The 24,215-nt window shown below is 39.9% G+C and overlaps 2 protein-coding genes across 2 annotated transcripts in view; both read right to left on the bottom strand.

Moving 5' to 3' along the window:
* mrc1a (mannose receptor, C type 1a) overlaps positions 1 to 12,115 on the bottom strand; it is a 40,433-nt gene extending 28,318 nt beyond the window's left edge. The window contains exons 1-9 of the mRNA XM_079864980.1: positions 12,016 to 12,115; positions 7,097 to 7,498; positions 6,436 to 6,609; positions 5,280 to 5,435; positions 4,618 to 4,731; positions 4,374 to 4,514; positions 2,017 to 2,205; positions 530 to 687; positions 313 to 426 (exon numbers count right to left, since the gene is read on the bottom strand). Coding sequence (XP_079721106.1) covers positions 313 to 426; positions 530 to 687; positions 2,017 to 2,205; positions 4,374 to 4,514; positions 4,618 to 4,731; positions 5,280 to 5,435; positions 6,436 to 6,609; positions 7,097 to 7,498; positions 12,016 to 12,088 — 1,521 coding nt within the window. The 5' untranslated portion in view covers positions 12,089 to 12,115. The remainder of the gene's footprint in view (positions 1 to 312; positions 427 to 529; positions 688 to 2,016; positions 2,206 to 4,373; positions 4,515 to 4,617; positions 4,732 to 5,279; positions 5,436 to 6,435; positions 6,610 to 7,096; positions 7,499 to 12,015) is intronic.
* A 6,283-nt stretch (positions 12,116 to 18,398) lies between these two features.
* LOC307154861 (transmembrane protein 236) lies at positions 18,399 to 23,903 on the bottom strand (the record flags this gene model as incomplete). The annotated part of the gene is made up of 4 exons (XM_079865030.1): positions 18,399 to 19,264; positions 22,556 to 22,679; positions 23,000 to 23,072; positions 23,641 to 23,903. The coding sequence occupies 4 exons, from the start codon at positions 23,901 to 23,903 to the stop codon at positions 18,486 to 18,488; spliced, it is 1,239 nt and encodes a 412-aa protein (XP_079721156.1). The 3' UTR covers positions 18,399 to 18,485.
* Positions 23,904 to 24,215: the final 312 nt, after the last annotated feature.

Genomic DNA, 24,215 nt, shown 5'->3' with positions numbered 1-24,215 from the left:
ATTGTTCATTGTTTGTTCATGTTCAGAGTGTGTTAACTAATGTTAACTAATACAACTTTAGATTTAAAGAATGTATTGGTAAATGATTAAATGAACATGAACTAAGATTAATAAATACTGTAGAAGGATTTAGTTCATGTTTATTTAACAAATGAGATCTTCTTGTAAAGTGTTGAGCAATGAAAGGCAGCAAGACTGAAGCACATTCCCAAATAATGATAGATGGATGCACAGATGGATTCATTTATAATTTAAATATATCTGTTTGATTTTCTCTTTTGTTCATGACAGTATAACCCAGTCTGGACGCACCGCTTGGCATCCGGGACTGGCGAGCTCCACGGCTCCATCCGGTTTGCTGGAGGACTTCTTCTTGCAGATGTATCCGCGCTCCGCGTCGCACACGTGATCTGCCCATCTGCCCTCCTGTTACAGAGACTCAATCAACTCACTAATATCCAAATGTCATAGTTTCACATGGAAACGTCGGTCTGATCTGTTTCAAAAGAATCTGGGAAAAAACACCCACCTTTCCTTTGATGAGAACACAATCCTCCATGCGATTTATGAGGTGTGAAGGTTCTCCGACTATCCACTTGGTGAAGGTGACGTGTGTTCTGTCCGACCACTCGAACAGGTTCTGGACCCTCTGATCGTTCAGTCCAATCCACAGTTCATCCGTCGGCACTACAGAGCAAACACTCACAGTGGTAAGTGAAATAATGTGAGACGGGTCCGCGGCCGGCCAGTGAGAGAATGATGTCCACTTCTTCTTCCCTCTAGAAAAGCTTAGGCTTTGTTAAAGTCTCCCTGTAGTCGATCATTTTATCCCTGAAAACTCATCTTTGATCACCAAAAAGGCATATTTAAAAGTTTTTTTCCTTGAAGAAAAATTTCTTCATGCCTTAAAATACAGTGCTATGCATAAGTTTAGACACCCATGCTAAAGTTGACTAAAAAGAGGAATAAAAAATCATCTTTTGGAAACTGAACTTAATGCCTTAATTAAAAAAATTAGGAAAAATCCAACCTTTAAGGACACCAATTTTCTTTGTGAATGAATAATGTATCGTAAATAAATAAATGTTCTTCCTTAAAATACAGGGTGCATAAGTTTGGACACCCCTATGTTAAAGTCCCATAGAGGCAGGCAGATTTTTATTTTTAAAGGCCAGTTACTTCATGGATCCAGGATACTATGCATCCTGATAAAGTTCCCTTGGCCTTTGGAATTAAAATAGCCCCACATCATCACATAGCCTTCACCATACCTAGAGATTGGCATGGGGTACTTTCCATAAGATCATCTCTCAATGCAAATCAAACCAGCTTTTAGGCTAACTGAAATAAAACCATGCCAATCTCTAGGTATGGTGAAGGCTATGTGATGATGTGGGGCTATTTTAATTCCAAAGGCCAAGGGAACTTTATCAGGATGCATAGTATCCTAAAAAAAAATATTTTAAAAATACTTAAAAATAAAAATCTGCCTGCCTCTATGGGAATTTAACATAGGGGTGTACTCACTTATGCACCATGTATTTTAAGGAAGAACATTTATTTATTTACGATACATTATTCATTCACAAAGAAAATTGGTGTCCTTAAAGGTTGGATTTTTCCTAATTTTTTAAATTAAGGCATTAAGTTCAGTTTCCAAAAGATGATTTTTTATTCCTCTTTTTAGTCAACTTTAGTATGGGTGTCTAAACTTATGCATAGCACTGTATCTTGACTGTAACTCGACACCCTTGCCTCATTTAGTATGCGCGGTTCTATGAATATGCAAATGAGCCCCGCCTCCACTCACTCACTCAGCTCAGAGATCCACTGGTTGACGATCACACGTTGATCTGATAGGTTACAAGGTAGTTTGTGACGTCAGAAACACCAGCGATTTCAAATTTCAGATTTTTGAGCCGGTAATGTGGTAAAGGGAGAATCGTACCCCTAGACCTTTATGTGTTTGTTTGGTCTGTGTGTTTCCACATGGACGTAGAGACAGCTCACACTTACAGTAGCCAGTCTGTGATATAATGAAGCTGTGCTCCTCGATGTTGTGAACGCTGGCTAAGTCTGCGCCCTCCCTGTGACACGCGGCTAGCGCATCGCTCCAGCTCGTCTTCTTGCTGCGCTGCAGATGATAGCAGTGGCCGGCGTACGGCACCCACGCCACAGAGGGACAGAAGTTAGGCTGATCTTTACCTGCAACACAACAAAATAACTGTGCTTTTAGTAGAAATGATAAAACATGTTAGGAAGCTTCTGAAACTTTCAGACAAAGGCTTTGTCAAGCCAATGTAAAAAAAATTCTCGACGAACTTTACGTTGTATTGTGTTTTATTTTATTGGTGTGTGTGTGTGTGTGTGTGTGTGTGTGTTTCTGCTGCTGTAATGCCATAATTTCCCTTTGGGGATTAATAAATAATGGTATGGTATCGTATTGTAATCGTATCGTATTGTATCGTAAACGTATCATATCGTAATCATATCATATTGTATCATATTGTATTGTATCGCAAACGTATCTTATCATATGAAATCGAATCGTATGCTATGGTCCGGTACCGTATCGTATTGTATCAAATCATTTAGTTTCGTATCGAATCGTATGGTATAGTATAGTATAGTATAGTATCTTATTGTATCGTATCGTATGGTATTGAATGGTATAGTATAGTATAGAATAGAATAGTATAGTATAGTATCGTATCGTATCGTATCGTACCGTATCGTACCGTATCGGATGGTATAGTATCGTATCATATCGAATGGTATTGTATGGTATAGTATAGTATAGTATAGTATAGACGAATCCGACGAGCGTTCTGTGTAGGCTGCCATCTTGTGGCGACGCCATTACTGAGCTGTTATTAGTATAAACAAACCTCCGTGATAACGCACCCTCGATGACAGCTACAGCCAGGCAGTGTGATTGTTGGGTTGATGATGTTAGACAGTGGGCTCCAGTCACAGATGAAGGTACAAACGATCTTACAGATTATTTATGAAAATAGCTTGGCAATAACTATGCTAGCTAGGCTAGCTAACGAGGAAACTATAAACAGATCTGTCCATTTGGCAACAATAAATAAATGAATATCAAATAAACGAATTCATGTTTTTCATTTGTGACCATTATTTATCTAATTTTCACATTTCAAAAGGAAAGGGTGGTACAGCTAACTGCTAGCGTTGTTGGTTCTCAGAGTGAGAGTCACAGTCAAGCAAATCAAACATTAACAACAGACATAAGTAATGTTAACTTACTACTGCCCCAACGCGCCCCTTCGGTTGTTTTAAAGGTATTCAAGAGTATTTTCTCCTTCGCCTGGCATCCGATGATCAACAAAATGCCAACTACAGGTCACTGATAGAGGGTCAAAATGATCTGAGCTCCGGATGGGTTGGTTAAATAATGCACACTCTACCAGATGATAAACACATAACGTTAGTTCTAAAAGGACCTGTCCGATTTTCACAGACCATTAACAACACTCATACTGTACAAATAACTCGGCAGAGGAAGAATAGGAAAGTTGTAGATGTAACGTTAGTGACAGTCGTAAATCGCGGGCTGTTTATTCCAGTGGACGCAACTAAACCAATAGGAGGCAATGGCGCAACGCTACCCAGCAACAGCTCAGTAATGGCGCCCGCTTACTTCCGGTAGTTTCGCCGGATTCGTCTATAGTATCGTACCGTATCTTACCGTACCGTATCGTATCGTATCGTATCGTACCGTATCGTATGGTATCGTATGGAAATAGTATAGTATAGTATAGTATCGTATCGTATCGTATCGAATTGTATGGTATCGTATGGTATAGTATTGTATAGTATCGTATTGTGCCGTACCGTATCGTACCCAATCGTATCCTATCGTATCGTATCGTACAGTACCGTATTGTACCGTATCGTTCCGTATCGTACCGTATCGTACCTTATTGTATCGTACCGTATCGTATTGTATCGTATCGTGTCGTACAGTACCGTATTGTATCGTATTCTATTCTATCGTATCGTACAGTACCGTATCGTATTGTACCGTAACGTATCGTATTGTATCGTATCCTATCGTATCGTATCCTATCCTATCGTGCCGTACCGTATCGTATCGTATCGTATCGTATGGCACCGTATTGTATCGTATCGTACAGTATCGTATTGTATCGTATCGTATCGTACCGTACCGTATCGTATCGTATTATATCCTATCGTATCGTATCGTATTATATCCTATCGTATCGTATCGTATCGTACCGTATCGTATCGTATTATATCCTATCGTATCGTATCGTATCGTATCGTATAGTGCCGTACCGTATCGTATCGTATGGCACCGTATTGTACCGTATCGTATCGTATCGTACCTGGTGGAGGTGTGTGGTCTGTAGAATTGCCTTTGCTGCAGATGTAACCAAGTTTCTTACTGCAGGCCATACTCTCCCACTTTGATGCTTTACCAGCATTTAATGCTGCACAGTTCAGGCCTGGTTCCAGAGACGGGTGCCCTAAAGATTATAAAACATGCATCTGATCAATTCCACAACTCAAACTGGACTTGCTTTGTATGGGTGCATGAGTAAAGTTCTGTGCGCAGGGGATTTTATTCACCAGGAGCCCAGTTCAGATATCTGAATGGCTGTCCATTACTCCACTGCCAGCCACTGTCAAAGTCAAGACTGTTCAGTCCAATCCAGAGTGTGGAGCCAATGACATTCGTCAGACCTAAAGGGTAAAGCATACAGTATATTGAAATGCTAATTTATGTATCATATTATTTCATAATCATCAAGCGTAGCGTCAGTTCTGGCAGGTCACGTTAGTCAAGCTCGTATCAGTGATTCTCAGCTGATCCACGTCTACCTATAGGAACATGACGCCTATATATAAGCTATTGCTAATTACCCTCCTCCCTCCCCAGCTCCACCTGTCTCCAGTCAGGATTTGGCATTCTGATTCCCCCTGAATCAGACAAAAATTTTCTATATGTTGTATATTAAAATTAATTAATGATATCTGCAATACATTCATGTTGGTTCTGTTCTGTTTACCCTAAGGAGGGTTATTGCTGCTCTATCCATGCTAGTTCTTGTCCAGAAGAGAACCATACCGCCAATTCAAACTGTTTGCTAACTGTTAATCGTATTTGACGGTGGTGGTCCTGACAGAAATGTGAGGATGGCCATGAGATCTGTGTGTGTGTGTGTGTGTGTGTGTGTATGTGTGTGTGTGTGTGTGTGTGTGTGTGTGTGTGTGTGTGTGTGTGTGCGTACCTGATATGTAACTCTGCTCGTGCAGTTCTGCTATGCTCAGGAGATCAGCCTCTTGCTGCTGGCAGCTCGCTCTCGCCTGATACCACGTCAGAACCGACTGTGTGTTCCTCTGATACAACACACCCGTCACCGGGTCACTGTCCCACCCGGAGCTGGCTATATGAAGAGGGAGAAGAAGACAGAGCTAAAACTTACAGTAGACAATAACAATATCCTTGTGGGAACAAATGATGGGTAGGTGTGTTTAGGGGTCGGGTAAGTGTGTGTGTGTGTGTGTGTGTGTGTGTGTGTGTGTGTGTGTGTGTGTGTGTGTGTGTGTGTAGTGATGATGCCTGTGTAGGGCTAACCCCAGTGTGCTGTGCTCCTGCAGGTGCAGTGATGTGTGTGTGCGTGTGTGTGTGTGTGTGTGTGTGTGTGTGTGTGTGTGTGTGTGTGTGTGTGTGTGTGTGTGTCTGTTATAGGATGTGCTTGTCAGCAGATCAGTTTCCAGTTATCCTGCTTGCATTTTCAAGGGAAAACAGGAAAATGAAGGAATGTCACTGTCTAGATCAGCAACAGCAGCATTTATCTCATCTTCTCTTCCTTCCTCTCTCTCCCTTTCTCAAGTCCATAGTGGGAGGTAATAAATTCACTACTGCAGGAATAGCTATTTTATTCTCAAATACATGTAAATAAGGCTGGGCGATACAGCTAAACATTGATACATATCTCAATATTTTTGCATTTGCTCTAAGAGTTTTTAAAAAGGGGATTCTGCACCCCATGATAAATACATGATCTGAATAGAAACGCCACTGTTCCAAAGTACACAATTTACTTTAAAATGAACTAATTTAGACTTAGTGACAACTTGCTACAGTCTTTATAAGTGTAACTTTTAGTATAATCACAATATTTACGATATTCCCTAATTTTATATTGTAAGCAAAGATATTGCTTTAACATTGCAAATATTCAATGTATTGCCCAGTCCTAGTTATGATTATTAATGGGATGATGATACATTCTTATAAGGATTTTTAAAAGAATTCATGCATGCATTATAATGTCTTATATTAAACACCATTAAAATGTATTATAAAAGCATAATTCATACAAATGCCATGCAATCCAGTTGAAAAAGAGAAGTAGTGATGTTTCTGTGCTGTTGGCTTACATTTGGTCGGACACAAACCCCACTTCTTCTCGACGTCGTAGTCCGGCTCAGTGGAGCACCACAGCTGACCGTCCGATCGGCCCTCCACCGTACATTCCGCGTACAACTTCTCGTTAAATTTAAACGGGAACTGGCATGGTTTCCCAAACGAATTACCATTTATAGTATATGTCTCTGCAGAACATAAAGAAATGAAGAAAATGGCGTACGTGTTTGATCAAAACAACTAAAATTACTAGAAAGAAATGTTTCACCTATCACTTCATACAGGGTCATTCATTATATAAATATTGGTAACACTTTACAATAAGGTTCATTAGTTAACATGAACTAAGAATGAACAATACTTCTTCAGCATTTATTAATCTTAGTTAATATAAATTTCAACATTTACTTATACGTTATTAAAATCAAAGGTTGCATTTGTTAACTTTAATGCACTGTGAACTAACATGAACAAACAATGAACAGCTGGATTTTTATTAACTAACATTAACAAAGATTTATAAATACTGTAACAAATGTATCACTCATTGTAGTTCATGTTAGTTAATACATTAACTAATGTTAACCAACTTATTGTAAAGTGTTACCGAAATATTAGATGTGAATTGAACACAATTTCTTTTTTTATAAGGTCTTAATGGACTTTTGCTAATACCTTTATATCCACGAGAACACAGATCTTCCTTGGTCCCATAAACCTGCCAGTGACTCCAAACGCCTGTTCCCTGATACAACATCATACTTTTCTCATTTCGATTCCCATAGTTCAGGTGCAGCGGCTGGCTCTTCAATCCAAACAAGGTCTCGTTCTTACATTCCCAAGTTTGTAGCGGACTGAGGTCTTTGCAGGGCAGAAGGAGAATCTTGACCCAGTCTTTGATGTCCTGGGCCCCCAAGCAGAGTTTGAAAGAGAGGCTGATAACTCGAGAAGAGGAAATCCATCGGAAACGCTGAGCGTCGGAAGACACGTCACAGTCGGCCACCTGTATGGCAGTAGAGCTCACTGCATTCACGCATTTGTTGTGGTCCGCATTGTAGATAAGGAAGGAGCTGGTATCTGAATGTAGGGAAAATTAGATCAGGAAAAGACTGTGTTGAATACAACCTTCAGACCAGGAAAACTTATTTGGTGCTACTTCATTCATTAAGTAATTTATCCAAACCAATCCTGCTCCTCAAGATCCACATTACTAGGCAAACTAGGGATGGTAACCATTCCACTTGTGTTAAAGCGTTGACCATAACAATGTAATGTTGTTAAATTAGCCAACACCATGTCTAAATCAGACGCAATACACAATAAAAGGTATATCTTCCATGATCCAGTGTTTGTCCTAATAAGTCGTGACAAGCAATGAGCAACGGGATTCTATTTTAGGGACCGTTTACACCATTTCCAGCTAAAACCTAGCGCTGGGCAACGATTAATCGTATCCAAAATAAAAGTTTGTGTTTATAAAATATATGTGTGTGTACTGTGTAGAATTGTTTTGTATATATAAATACACACACATATGCATATAAATATTTAAGAAATATTTGCATGTATATACGTATATATATATATATACATCATTTATATTATATAGAAATATTACAATTTTATATATAAATAATATTTTTTTCTTAAATATACATGAATGTGTTTGTATTTATATATACAAAATAGGTATACACAGTACACACTCATACATTATGTAAACACAAACTTTTATTTTGGATGTGATTAATAGTTGCCCAGCATTACAAACTCTTTATGCGTTTTGGTCGTTCACTTACACCACAATGGCACTGTGGAGGCCTGAAAACACAAAGTGTTTTCATCTCTATATGAACTACCAAATGCAAAATAGTGAAAACAGTGATGTCATGCACATGCGGACTGATGTTCAGTTTATAGACCCGAAGTGTTTCTTTACAAAGTGACATCGCCACCTACTGGCCTGGCAGCAGAATACAGCGTTTTTGGCCGTTTACACGGATCCGTGTGAACAGGGATCGTTTTGACAAGGTTTTCCGTTTTTAGTACATCATTGTCATGTAAACGTGCCCTTAGAAACAGTTTCTATTTCTGACATGTGTTCTTGTCCACAATGACAAACTATAGCCCTGTTTCCATTACAGATTAGCGCAAAACTTTTGCGTTATTTTCTAAAAGTAGCTAGATAAAAACCTATTGCAAAATGACGGTGTTTCCATTAACCGATGTTATGCGACTAAAACGTAATTTCTTCCTCTCGCGATGGGAAATGAATGGATGCTTATGACAATGATTATCTCAGGTACTGATGTGCTTTTTTTAATGTAAAAATGTCTGTGAGTTCGAATATCATTTTGTGTGGTCTTTATAGTAGAGGTCGACTGATACATCATTTTTTTGCTGAAATAACCGATTTCAAATCCACACTGATAGTTTTTGCATTCCTTGCAAAAAACATCTGGGAAGGTCCACTGTCATTGTGGCCACTAGAGGCGAAATAAAACTATCACTGACTTGTGTTTGTTTTGGCACTGAGTGCAATACATCAGATGCAGATTTAAAACATCGACAAAGAAGAGTTATGTATACAGTACACTACAGAACACGTCAAGTCCCGGTCCTACAGGGGTGCTAGATGGTGCTAATATACATGGGTATAAATGTTTGCTTGAAGAAGACTAGGAAAAGAGCTGAAACTGTCTAATAGCTGTGAGGGGCCCAACAGAACAACTTCAGTCTTTGTTTCACACAGCGGAAGGAATTTTTCATCTTTCCAATTTTAATGTCCTTTAAACATGCTACCAAGGAGGACACATAATTCATACCAGATTACAGAATATAAAGCTGGGAATCATCTGTATAAATAAGATGAGAGACCTCAGAAATGGAACGAAGCGGGAGCATGTATAGGGAGAATAAGGTCGGGCCCAGAATAGAGCCCTGAGGCACCTCACAGGTGTTGGCAACTGAGGTGGATGGAAATTCTCCAATTTCCACCAAAAAATACATCAATTGGTAAAATAAGACGAAAACCAGTATAGTGCAGGATCACAGATCACCTCAAGACTTAATCTATTTAGGATTTAGGGCTTCAAAAGCCGCACTTAAATCCAGCAATACAAGGAAGGCACAGATGACAGAGTCTACAGAAAGGTCGTTTATATTCTTAAAAGGGCAAACTCGTTCAAAACAGCTTTCTTCCACTCTCTGTTCGCATTGGATTTTGAAAAATGTATACTCAAAATCAAAGTGCACTGTGGGTATTAAAGAGAGGACGAATTTAAAAATTAAGTTAACTCAGAAGTTGGACACAATTGTATAATCCTGTACCAGAGGCTGCAGTTTCAGGACCACATTTGTAGGACGCTAGTTTTTTTGTGACAACTCCACCTAATTGTTCTTCATCAGAGGAGACCTTATTCAAACATGAATCAAACAGGTGCAAAGATTAGATCAGCGGAAATTATTCAGTCATTATATCTTTCTTTCCATGAAAACTGAATTTAGCACAAGAATACAGAGGATCATATGATTAGGGTTCAAGGACTTATATACGGCAGACAGACCGTATATACTCACAAAATGGCCGACACCTGATATGAAATATCAAGACTCTTTTAATGCAAAAAAAGGTCTGTGATCAAAAAGTCACCCAAACTCGAATCATATGAACTCGAAATTTCTCAAATTCATCCAACACCATTTCATTTTGACTTTCTGTCCACATGCATGTCAACAGCTGTCGAATTTTATATATCCTGGGAAATGTTTGCATAAACATCTGCGACAAAGTGCACATACATAATGAGATTTCTCTTAAGTTTCTTGAGCCATGAAAGGCTCAAGAAACTTAAGTAATACAACGTTGAATACGTCTGTTGTATTACTCAATGTTGTATCCATATATCAATTACTGTAATGTTGCTTGGGCTAGTACCCACCCAACTAAACTGGATCTATTTTTTGACTTCAGAAGCGAGCTTTAAGAATAATGTTTTGTGTAAATCGTAGACACTCCTACCAATCACTGTTTGCTCAGGCAAGTATTCTTAGTGTTTACCAAGTGAATCAGCTTCAAATTGCTTTATTCGTTTATAGCTCTATAAAAAAGTTATTTCCCCAGCACTTTTGTAATATTTTTATTTTTAATAATGAATTTCACCAGTATCCGACTCATAGTAGTTGTCTTATTAGACCTCCCTACTCTCGTACAACTCAAACACAGTTTAGTATATTATACAGAGGGTCAAAGGTATGGAATAGTCTTCCCACATCATTTATTGAGGTTTCTAAAGAACAGTTTAAACAGAGAGTAAAATTGTTGTTACTAAGTTGTTTGAATTTTCCATATGGGTTTGTGCTCTAAATCCAATTTTTAAATTGTCTTATAATATGTTTTTAATTTGTGAAATATAATTGTTTCTATGGAGATTGCCACTAATTAAGCCCCTTGAGGGTTTGTCGGCAATTGTCCATCACATTCTTTTTGTGAAATGTCACTGTAAAAAAATGATTTTTTGGTGAAGTAAATACTACTGAAAAAAAAACAATGTAATTTACATGAAAAAGTTAGTTCAGGCAAGAATTAAAAAAACGAAGTAAATTCCATATCAGTACTTAATTCAAGCGAGTAGAAATGAAAGCGTAAATATCAACTCAATAAAATTAAGTAAAAATTACTCAACTTTTCTGATACTGGGGTTCCCATCATGCACTGGACCTTGAATAATTAATGATGTTAATTTTTCACTGGTTTCCAGCTGTATTTACACTGTTTTATTATTGCTTTTGTTGTCAGGATTAGTAACTTGCCATTTTGTGACATTTCGAGTAAATTTTCTGCTCAAAATGACACATTCAAACACAAAAACGATCCATCAAATGTTACCGTCATTGTGTATTGTCTACCAAGTATTGAGGTCTTTGCATTCACATGTTGCTTAAGTAAAGCACATACTATAAATGACTGGTATAATTCAATATTATTGTTTGAGTGAAATGTAATGCAAAGGAAATTTCAACTAAATCAATATTAATCAACCGTTTACTAGCCAAGTTAAAATGACTTATTTTCTGTGTTACTTACTTAACTAGGTTAAGTAAAGTTTACTTAATTCCATATTCCAAGTAAATTTAACTTAAAGATTTCTAATTAAAGCTGCTGATAAATATGTTTAGGTTTTTACTTGGCAAATCTTTGTAAATTTACTAGCATTTTCTGAGTGGAAAAAGTTGCCTAGCTTTTTTCAAGTAAATCCTACTCCAAATTTTTTTCAGTGTATAACACTGTTTTTTTATGTTTTTGTTGTGAAAATCAAAAAAATCAAAAAAATAAAATCAAGGGCAGCAGCTTTTAAACAATGCTTTAATGTATGCTCACAGTGCATACTTGAATACGTCTGAAACGTATTATATCGTTTTACCATCAATAGAGAGTAAGGTAGTTCTACATTAGAGGAAATAATGACTAGCACAACTGGTTGTGAAGTTGACAATAATTAGTATTACAATGCAATTTCATTCTAGGGAAATATTATTTATAAGTGCAAGTCACTGTGACTTTCCCATTAATAAACATTAAATCAGTGACGTACCTGTTTGAATTGAAGGTTGTAAAGCAACAAATATAGAGAGCAACACAAACAGTGGAATGGCACATTTCTTCATGTTTGTCCTTTAACCAGTAATCCAAGCATGGACTGTTTGAAGTGTGTGAGACTTATATACACCTTTCTCCTAGTTAAATTATTGTATCCTGTCATGCGGTTGGGGGGGGGGGGGGGGGGGGGGGGTAGATTTGGGTGTCTGGGGGGATGAAGGGGATGAGCAACTCTCTGATGCGGTGGCATAACATGCATCTTTATCCTGCATTTTTCAGCTGTAACTGCAACAATGCTGTACCTGTGCAATGTCAAAAACCTTGACTTTATTTATGTTAATATGTGGAAGTGTCAAGAAACATGAGTAGACAAAGAGTTCCTGAGAGTGCTAGAGTAAGGAGGTCAGAACAGGTCGAAAAGTGCAGTGTTCAGTTACTTAATGGACCGAGAGAAGTGTCATTCTCTGGAAGTCTTGTGGAAGTGGACGCACACTCTTTTAAATCTGTAATGAGCTGCTCCCCCCCATGACAAACCTGACATTTGCACAAGTAATCATGTCAAGCATAGTTACACAAAGTGTTTGGCTGATTTGTGAGCCATGCCTGCCATTCCAGTCAGGTTAAAGAATTGTGCAATTGACGTTGAAGTACAAAGGTTGCCTATTTAAGAGAAAAACATCGAAATCTGCTTGTTATTTGTCTCTGAAATGTGAAAAAATGCTGATTTGGTCGGATGGAAAACACAATGGCAATTCTGGAGAACATGAAGCTCAGCAAGAAAATGAGAGTTACGAGCTTCAGAGGTCTGAAATTTGGGCACTGGGAAATCCTGTTTCCTGCCGAGGGTAAGAAAGAACTGAGTCCAATGAAGACAAGTCCCTGAAAGGGCACAAAACATCAGAAAGAAGGAAATGAAAGACAAGGTGAAAAAATACAACTAACATGACATGTGAGAGTGGCACATTTTAGGGTTTTTCTTAAACTATGGCCACTTTTGTAAGATAAAAAAAAAAATCCCTATTCACACTCTCATTAGCTAATTTAATATGCCCACTTATAATGTTTAACAGCGTATACACTAAATTCAGTAAATTGTAATAAAGTGGATGACTGCTTTGTCTTACTAAGGCAAATTTCACAGTTTATCCTAAATGCACACACAAAAAAATGTAAACATTAAATTATGTTTAAAATTATGTGGAATTTTTTGTTTACTAGAAACATTTAGTCACAATTCTGTTAATTTATTTGCATGGACTTTTAGTTTGTATTCATCCATTGCTTGTTTCCTGTGATTCCTTTGTTCTAGTTTCCTGCCACTCATCAGTTTTCATGGACACAGCTGTTATTCATTAATTTCTCATCACCATGTTTGTCTAGTTCCTATTGTCCTTTTCGAGTTGGATTACATGAATTTACTTGTTTATTGAACAATGCATTTACTTTGATCTACAACGCCTATCTTCTTCTTCATCATCGGAGTATGTAGAGCAATAGGGTATTAAGAGCCGTTTAAGGTATGCAGGACAATTGGAATAAACACATTTAAAAATAAACAGAATACAGTGGTAATCCCTTCATGATTTAGGTTGCAACCAGTGTAGTGAATCATACATAAAACAATGATGAGTTTTAAATGGACAGTTCAATATAAATCTGCAAAGAGAATTGAATACAACATTAAGGGGTTTGAGATTGGACTCAAAAGTATTAGTGTAAACTATGTCTGCATAATCAATAATTGGTATTACCAGTTGAGAAATACATTTTTTTCTGACTTGAGTTGAAAAACAATTAATTGATCTGTACAGAGTGTTAAGACATCCATATACTTTCCTAATGATATTATCGATGTGTATCTTAAAGGTAAGGTTGGAATCGAGCCAGAGGCCCAAATATTTAAATTCCTCCACAATCTGCATAAGGGACCCATCTAAAAACTTTATTTCAAACCAGGAAGCACAACGGCGATTGTGTATCGTGGGAAACACCATACAGCAGGACTTCCATTAATGTTGCCCCTTTGAGAGGCACCGGAATGATGGAAGGAAGGACTGGTTTTATTTTCCAAGGAGGCAGATGTCTGAAGGACTGCATGGAGGAGTTTATCAACATCAGACACCTGCGAGGACCTCTGCCTCATGGAGGGATTTAGGTGCGGGCTGGATGACGAGATCCGCTTCATCATGCCCCAAGGAGACCCCAGTTGGACTCTTGGAAGTATATCAACTTTTCAAGATTCACCCCACACAAGTCACACAGCCAAGCCCAGCCAGCTACCACCAGTCTCTGTGTAGTTCTCCTGTCTCCATTTCAGCCCTCATCCACTCCTGCCACTCAGTCATAGCTACCTCCCGTCAGCCCCTCAGTCACCCCAGGCTCCTGCACTCCTGGTGCATTCAAGTCATCTCGTGAAGATCGTATTTACGAGTTGAACGCACATGAACACCACCGCAATGTCGTAAATACAAGTGGGAAGCTTGGGATTTTCTTTAAGCCCCGATCTTTACGAGTTGGGGGCGTATCAGTGAGAAACATGGAGGAATAACACAATACTTAAAGGTATTTAGCAGTGATATCATTCAGGCTTTTCTATTTACAGCAAAGTAAGCTAATTGCCTGCACAAAATATGATGGCAGTATAATATAACAGCATAATATGTAACGATCAAGTTTGCAGTGGCTTCATAAATTAATTAAAAACATAAAAAAAACAAAGATGCCAAAAACAAAGAGCAAAAACACCTGATGCACATTTCTTTTATTTCCCTTAATTTTCTAGAACTAGAGTTTAAGAAAGTTTATTTTTGTGTAATTAATTTGTGTAATTAAGAGAAAGTACACCGCCATCTTACTCCGATGAAAGCTCTTGAACGCACCTGCCGTCGTAAACACGACTTCCCACCTCGTAAGTACGAACTTCCTAGGAGGACTTGAATGCACTATCCTTCCTCCCTCGGCTCCAACATGGACCATCGGGCATTGGGGCACGCTGGGCTGTTTGAGCCCGAATGGCTGGGCTTCTAACCGTATACACACTGGGAACTATATTCTCACAAGGCGAAGCACTGCTACTTGGGCGGAGTGATTTACTCGCAGCGCCTGAGAAGCCCCGTGGTGAGGCTATATGGGGAGCAGAGAGTTCACTCAGCGTTGGAGTAAATCACTCCGCCCAAGTAGCAGTGCTTCGCCTTCTGAGAATATAGTTCCCAGTATGTATACGGTTAGAAGATGGCTGTGTCTCATGTGACCTTGTTATTTGTACACGCTGTGACTATACAAATCACAACATGTAAATAGGAAAATGTTGGTGTTATTTTGTCACTTATTGGGAGCAGTATGCTAGCTGGAGCCGTTTACCTCCAGTCTTTGTGCTAAGCTAGGCTAGCGGTGGGTGCGTCAGACAGAGTTACGGCACGCACAGAGATGAGAAGGGTGTGTGTGGACTTATCTAACTCTGGGGGATACGGTGAATAAGCTAAAGTCTCAAAAAGTCGGCGTGTTCCTTTAAAGGACGCTGAGGTAGCTTTTGTGGATGAGTCATGTTCTCACTGCGGGAACATGACCATCGCGGTGTTGAGTCATCATTCCCATCCCCCAGTCTAGTGTTTCTTCTGGGCCAACTTCCCAGCAGAATGCTGGAGTGCCGCGTGAGCTGGGTGATCTGAGCGGACCGCCTCAGTACCTTTCTTCCCTGAAGTGCATGAGGAGCTTACTAGGTCGTGGACGGCACCTTTCTCTGCCAGAAACCGCCTAAGTAGTTCCTCCCCGCTCACTACCCTTGACGGAGTCGCGGTGAAGGGTTACGAGGCTAGGGTTAGGCTATCCCTCCAGTGGAGCAGGCTGTCACGTGCAACTGTGTCCGGCGACCTCATGGAAGGGGGATCCTCGTCTACCCTCTAAGGCCTGTAAATTCTCGTCCATCCTTACGGGCAAGGCTTACAAAGCCTGTGGGCAAGCCGCTTCCTCTCTGCATGCCATGGGGCTGCTTCAGGTCCACTAGGCCCAGGCACTCATGAACATGCACGAGGGTAGCCCAGACCATGAGCTCATGGGTGAGCTCCGCACACTGCAACCGACCTCGCTCTACGCGGCATAAAGTGACTTCCCTGGCCTAAGCCCTGGCCTATCTCCGCCTCAATAATGTGGGGGGGGGGGGTCAGGATGCTTCTGTCTAGGCATTGGAAGGTGGCATCACTAGTGGTGCTTTAATAGAGGATCCCAATCAGTCGACACGTTGACTACGTCGAACGTGACCGAACTGATAGGAAACGTCTCGGTTACGTATGTAACCCTCGTTCCCTGAAGGAGCGAATGGAGACGTAGTCCCGTCGCCACTTTTGCTGGACCGCCGCTGACTCCGGGCTCCGCTCGGCTCCTCAGCGAAAAACAACTGGTGCGTGCATCCACTTCTGTATTTATTCCTGCACTGCGGGGCAGAGCGTGTGATACAATTCTCGCACGCCAATGTGCATTGGCTCGTTTTAACAATACTCGAAGATGACAGGCTCCCTAAGCGTGATCCCAATCAGTCGACACGTCAACCTTCAGGGAACGAGGGTTACATACGTAACCGAGACGTTCCTCACCTACACTCATTCAGTTGTCCGGTATTGTTTGTGCTTGCACACATTTTTGTTTGCTTTCTCTTCGAGTTGGATTACCTAAATTTACTTGATTTAATAAACAACGCTTTTACTTTGATCTGCAATTCTTCATCGGACTAAACATGACACATTTTATCTCTGTTTTCTTAGTTTTCCTCCCATATCACTGTTGTTTCAAACACCACACAAACATTAGGAAAACAAACTTTATTAGAAGCAAAATTGTTCAATGTAGTGGAAATTATGCCACAACAGTGAGTGTCGTAAAATAGTGCAATTGTTTTAAATAGTTTTTACACAATAAATATTGTGATGGGTCATGTTTCTGAACTTTTTTTTAAAACATATAGTTCTTCAAACTTATGTGAAGAATTGTCATAGATGAAGATTAAAAGTCTGGATCTGGTACAAAAGTAAACAATATTTATACAGAAAATGCATTTGAAAAGTAGCAAAAATAAATAATAATTGCATTATAAAAAAGTTTCCAAGACAGATTCATTGTAATCTCCATATAACAAAAATAAATGTTTAAAAAAAAAAAAAACCTGGGGCATGAAAGTACCTGAAGTCAAAGAAACCAGAAATGTATTCCATAACCACCAAAAATATAGCTTTCCAAGAAATGTTTCCATTGGATTACTGGGTTATGCAATGTATTGCAATATAAGAGCCACTGGTATTGCTATGTTAGTATTTTGATGTCCCTTCAGTTTCTCTTATGTCTTTAAAGGGATCATTTCTCTAATATTTAAAGAGATGGTTCGGAGTAAAATCAACCTAGGGTCCTTTGCACCATGACCTCGAGCCAAACACCCCCCCAGAAGCCTTTATTCCCTTGGTTGAACATTATTAAAGTTAGAGCTTAATTCGAGATATCAGCCGGATGGCTTAGCGCATTGGCTCCAATTTGTATCTGGTAAATTACCGCACTAATAATGCCCAGAATGGTACCAAACTTCTACAGTAGTACAAATAGGTTATGTACTCATAAAACGAGGCATTGTAAAGTTTGTAAGTACATCAGGAGTTTATTTAAATAACTCTTGCCTGATGGCTTATGCTACCACTAACCCGGACGTCGACGTCACTTCAGTGGTTTGGGAAAAGCCTGTAAAAGTCCTGCAGAAAGCGATGCATAAGGATGTAATGTAACGACGAATTATTATTTTTTCCGAAGTGTTGACAACTTAGTGTTAACTAATAATTGTTAGAAACTGGTACTACCAACAAAATATTAGTGCATTCCTGGAACTGGGCGTCGTTACACTCCATCCTTATGCATCGCTTTCTGCCAGGACTTTTACTTGCTTTTCCCAAACCCCTGAAGTGACGCCGACGTCCGGGTTAGCAGTAGCATTAGCCGTCAGGCAAGTGTTATTTAAATAAACTCCTGATGTACTTACAAACTTTCCAATGCCTCATCTTATGAGTACAGAACCTATTTGTACGACTGTAGAAGTTTGGTCCATTCTGGGCATTATTAGTGGGGTAATTTACCAGATACAGCCTTGGATCCATTAGCGCCTGCACTGAGCCATCCGGCTGATATCTCTGAATAAGATCTAACTTTAATAATGTTCAACCAAGGGGAAAAGGCTTCTGGGGGGTGTTTGGCTCGATGTCATGGTGCAAAGGACCCTAGGTTGATTTTACTCCGAACCATCCCTTTAAGATATGTAAATGGAAACCTGTGTAGCTTTTAACATTCATATATAGTTAGTTTTTATTTCTGCACCACTATAATGAACTGCAAAAATAATGCCTCGCCCCAAACTCACATTTGCTGAGCCAATGTTATATCCAGCCCAGATGGGCCGTGCTAACAAACATTACTATTCTGATTGGTTATTTTCCATTAAAACATCCTCTCAGTGTTGAAGATCCTGAGTTTTGTCATGAAGTTGAAGTAAATGTAGGCCAGACATACCAGTATATTCTTGATCACATACAATATTGGTGTTACAAAACCAAAAAGGCCAATCAATGCCAACCTCAAGACTAGGAAGGGGAGGTCCTGAAAGACCATGCCCAGAGGCGAGAGTACGGGACTGTGAGGCGTTAGGACCAATCGCATTGTAGAGAGGAAGCAGAAAAAGTAAATTGGAAATGCCCAGCCTGAAAAATACACAGCAGTGTGGCCTGCTACCCGAACCATCTCTACCGTGTCCAACCAGAACAAGAAACTGTCAGCAAAGACTTCGGCACGACTGTCACTAGCCAGTAGGAAGCCTAGAGGTCCGGAATACGGAGAAGGAATGTTTTGGAAGGGTACACCAGAATTTGGACAAGTTCCGGCAATGCCATGCTGCTGTCCGTTGTGTACCGGTGCTCTCGGCATGGCACCATTCCCAGACAATCCTGGAATGGTTGTGTTGCCAAGATGGCCTGGAACTGCTCCATTGTTTGGCAGTCCTGGAGCTGTTGCACTGCCTGAGGGACCCTGGGCTGTCCCGTTGCCCGGTGTGCCTTGAGCAGCAGTACCAGTCCCGTTCGCTGCCCCGGCACTCTGATCTGCGGCAGCACTGCCAGCCGTCGCCGGAGGAACAGGACCCGTCATACGAGTGGCCACCGGAGTAACTCTTCCAATGTGTGTCTGCAAGGTGGGAATGTCAGCATCTCGAGCCAGTTCGTTAGCTGTATTCACATAGAAACACACACAAAAAAACAAATAAGGAGCCCAGTTGGTGAAATATAAAGAAACTTTCTAAAATTTCTTTCACATTATAAAATGGAAAGTACAGATATTCAAGGTTTAAATGAAAATTCTGTCATTGATTACTCAACCTCATGTCGTTCCAAACACGTAAAGCTTTCGTTCATCTTCGGAACACAAATGAAGATCTTTTTGATGAAATCGGAGATATTTCTGTCCCTCCATTGACAGTCTATGCAACTGACAATTTCACTCTTTAAAAAAAGTTCATAAAGATATTGTAAAACTAATCCATATTAATTGAACGGCTTTAGTCCAAATTTTCTGAAGAGTCACGACTGCTTTATATGATGAAAAAATTTAAGTAATGTAATTTAGGCTTTTATTCACATAAAAATTAATCAACTCAGAGATGGGTTGTGGTAAACGGAAGCTCAAGCATGTTTGCTTGACGTGCGAAAACCAATGAGGTTCGTTCTCGTGTTAAGCAGCACTTTTGACCTTCGGCAAAGAACCAATGAGGTTCACAAGAGGGTTGTTCTCGCGCATCACGCATGTTCGGTTGAGCTTCTGTTTGTGTTTGCTGATCAATGTTTATATGCGAGTAAAAGCCTAAAATAAATCTATCCAGCATATCAAGCGATCAAGTCTCTTCAGAAAATTTGGACTTGATGGGCCCTATTTTAACGATCTGAAACGCAAGTATCAAGCGCGAAACGCAAGTAACTTTGTGGGCGGGTCTCGGCGCTGTTGCTATTATACCGGCGGGATAAATGACTCTTGCGCCCGACGCAAATCTAAAATGTGTTGGTCTGAAGTCGCTTCATTACTCATAGGTGTGGTTTGGGCGTAACGTGAAATAAACCAATCAGAGCGTCATCTCACATTCCCTTTAAGAGCAGGCGCGCTTGTTCCATGGCGGATCGCTATTATAACGGCGGATTTGCCAGGAGCGGTTCACAGCCGAGGAGACCGGCGTTCTCGTCAGGGCCGTAAAACACAGAGAAGTGATATTGGGGATGGAGAAACACACCCAGATTAGCTTCGCTTAAACAGGCGTATGATAATTTGGGTAAATGTGTAAGCTAGATTTATGCCTATTTTTCACATCTTCATGGACACAACAATGATTTCCCTCGTGTGGTAATATTTTTCCTTGTAATTATGTATGGTTTTCTAAAAATGAGAAAAGTGTTTGCGCATTGTGCACACGCTACATTATGGCCAAGCATGCGCCCTTGAAATAGCATATGAATAACATGCGCCGCTGACTTTAGACGAGGTTTCTCCTGGTCAGTGGCGGGATTGTTTTCTGAAACTGCAAAATAGCACCAGGGAACGTTTGCGCCGGAACACGCCTCCTCTTTTCCCTGAACCGCCCCCGGGAGCGCAAGTTCATTCCCTAATTTACCGACGTGCGTCTGTGGAGGGTAAAGTCCACTGTGCGTCGGGTGCAAAATAGGAATGATAAATGCGTCTGTGTACAAAGTCAATTGCGCTGGGTGCGAGATAGGGCCCCTCATCTCAATTCATATGGATTAGTTTTTCTTTATGAACTTTTTGAAGCAACAAAGTGGTATTTGTGTAGACTGTCAATGGAGGGACAGAAATCTCTCATGTTTCATCAAAAAGGTCTTCATTTGTGTCTAGAAGATGAACAAAAGTCTTACGGGTTTGGAATGACATGAGGGCCTTATGAATTTTCATTTTTGGTTGAACTAACCCTTTAAGCGGTTACATTTCAGAGGAACTCTAATAGCGGAACACTGAACCAGACGATCTGAATGTTGAGCAAGCGATCCCATTGGCTGCAGGATCAGCAGGAGCCAATCAGCTTGCGCCATGCAGTAATAATGTGATTGTGTGTGAAGGTAAACTTTTTGTGTGTGTTTATGTAATTAAAAAGTTAAAATATCCAGTTTTAATTGCACCTGAGTAAAGTACAAATCTTTCAATATAATATCTAAGTATAACCAAGAAAAAAAATTATACATCCCCACCAATTATATACCCTTGAGTACAGAGTTAAATTCAAAGAGTTTGGTTTAATCATGAGAATAATTTTTTTTTTTTTTTTTATACTGCATGTAAATATTGTTAAACAGTTTTTGCACAGTGTTCTTCTAAACAAATTACTATTTCTCTACTTTTTAATATCAATATTTGTTGCGCTGTTGTGCATTTACACCTTTCCCGTCTCATTCTTATATTAGCTTTGTTTTGCCTTTAGAATCTTTTCCTGTGTAGATTAGAATTTCCTGAGCTCATATTAACATCAAAAAGATGCTCAAATCAGCAGAAACCTGGAGGCTTTACTTCTCACACTTTATTCTAGATGCTCTTCTTCTCTTGTACTCTTACTTCAACAGTCCCCCCTGCTGGACACAATCAGTATTTTCAGAGCAATTAATTAAAGTCCCCCTGTGGTGAAAATCCAGCGTTTAATGTTGTTTATGTGTCTATGTGGTGTTTTTAATATGCTTTAAGACAAAGCATGTGTAAGTTCATAAGTCGACAGCATTGCTGAGTATTTCCTCCTTAAAACTGCAGTGAACCAAAGACAGTCTCAAAAACACGCTTTGAAATCGCTGGTGTTTCTGACGTCACAAACTACCTTGTAACCAATCAGATCAACGTGTGATCGTCAACCAGTGGATCTCTGAGCTGAGTGAGTGAGTGGAGGCGGGGCTCATTTGCATATTCATAGAACTGTGAATACTAAATGAGGCAAGCGGGTCGAGTTACATTCAAGATATTTTAAGACATGGGGTATGTTTTCAAGGAAAAAACGTTTAATATGTAATTTTGGTGCTCAAAGATGAGTTTTAAGTGATAAAATTATTGACTACTAGGGGACTTTATAGGGATAGTTGACCAAAATTATGTTTTTATCAATTATTAACCATCAAAGCCATAAGAAAAACCCAATTTTACTTGCAAACGTTTCAACTTGCTTGCATTTTAATCTGCACTGACAGTCTTCATCTGGACCGAATGAGACGAGTACTGCTGTGTGAGTGAGAGGAGGCGGGGCTTTTAAACCGTTTCAAATATCTCAGTATAGACATGCACTGGAAAATTCCCACCCCTAATGATTACTGTGATTTTTACACAATTGAAGCTCTGCTCCAAAATGGCAAGAGATAGTGAAGCACATTTAGTAAAAACTCAAGCAAGGCATCATAAAGACATCATTCCAAGTCTTCTGAGGCCATACGAGAGCGTTGTGTATCTGGACTGATTTTACGGTATAGACCAGAGATCACACTCACCTCGACCAGTCAGTCTGCAATATCGGATTCTTTCCACTATATCGATGCAGATCAGGGAGAGAAGGACCAAAGACACTGGCAGTTCAGCAAACGTGTCCATCCTCAGATCATTTCTAATCTGTACCTTAAAAGGGAGAGAGAAAGACAGTAAAACATAGAGATGTTTGTGTTTTTCTCTCTGCACACCAGGTTTGTTTGTTTTGTCAAACACATGCCTTGGATAATCTGAATAGAGAAGGTCAGAATTGCATGTAAAACTTTTTCAGTCACTTCTTTTGAGCACACAACTTGTGAATTTAAAGTATCCCTATTTATGCAAAAGGCATCTGTTTGATTCTCCAATAGTGAAATAAACATTTGAGAAAATCTGAAGACATCATGCATAGAATATCAAGACCATGAAGGATAACAACATTTTCTGTGAATAGTCAAACATGATTTTACCTCAGAGCTGGCTATAAGGAAGGCGAAACACGGCAGTGTTGAGAGAACCACATAGGCCAACGCAACAGGTCTCCTGAAAGCAGAAACACTGGTATCATATTGAGATTTGATCAAAGAACAGTTATGAGTGACATAATGCATTGCATTACACCCCTATTGCTGCACATTGGCATTGTGTTAAAGTCCCCCTGTAGTCAATGATTTTATCCCTTAAAGATGCTCTAAGCAATGTTGGGTCACTTCTTGTTGACGTTCAAAGTATTGTCAAACAAAACTGAGGCTAGCTCGACCCTCCCTCCTCCTCATCCCATCTACCCTAACCCTAACCCTTAAAGCAGATTAAAACACCACATAGACATAAAAACAACATTAAACACTGGATTTCTCCACAGGGGGACTTTACTTTAATACATATAAGGTAATCATTCAGTACCAATGGCATTATCATATCATATTCATATGGTATTTACATGGTTCTCCACGGTACTTCAAAATAATATAATATTATTATACCAAATCTGTAAAATGTGATTTTACCATGATAACATAGCCATACTTTTTGATATTTTTCATGTTTCTCTATGAAGCTATTTGTATGTTGCATGAAACCCAGAAGAAAAGTCACTCATGTTTTCTCTCACCACTTCTTCCGAGCAACCAGCGCCCTCTTCTTCATGAACACCATATACTTCATGGGCAGCCAGATCAGCATGGCCACTGATGTCACGTAGGCCACAGACGAAGCCACGATCAGCCAGTACGCAGTGGAGTAGTTGGGCGATTGTCTCTTCACTCGAGCCACGATCAGGGCGAAACGCTGCATGATGATGAAGAGAGGAACGCAGAAGCTGGAGAACTGAAGCACCTCACACACAGCAAACTTAATCCTGCTCCCCGAGCCCATGCTGAGGAAGGGATGCGAGGGAAAAAAAGAAAAGAAAAAGAAAAAAAAGAGTTGTTGTCGGCCTCTGGTCCCCGAACTGGAGGGGAGGGGGGGGGGGGTATTGTGCCGAAGCACTGGCATATTCCACCACAGCACTGGGAGGATAATGCTGACTCTGCACTCACTATTGTGTGTCTACATGAACACACACTACATTAACACACACTCCAGGCCAGAGCGATCGTCTACCAGATGGAACTGGATAATATTCTAAATGTTCTGATCCAATCTGACCTCTGACCTGTAATGCTGCCTGAATCATAATCACACACT

This window comes from Squalius cephalus (assembly GCF_949319135.1).
Source record: "Squalius cephalus genome assembly, chromosome: 3".
Taxonomy (NCBI): domain Eukaryota; kingdom Metazoa; phylum Chordata; class Actinopteri; order Cypriniformes; family Leuciscidae; genus Squalius; species Squalius cephalus.
Note: the sequence above shows the minus strand (reverse complement) of the source record. Positions and strands in the feature narration are given on the sequence as shown.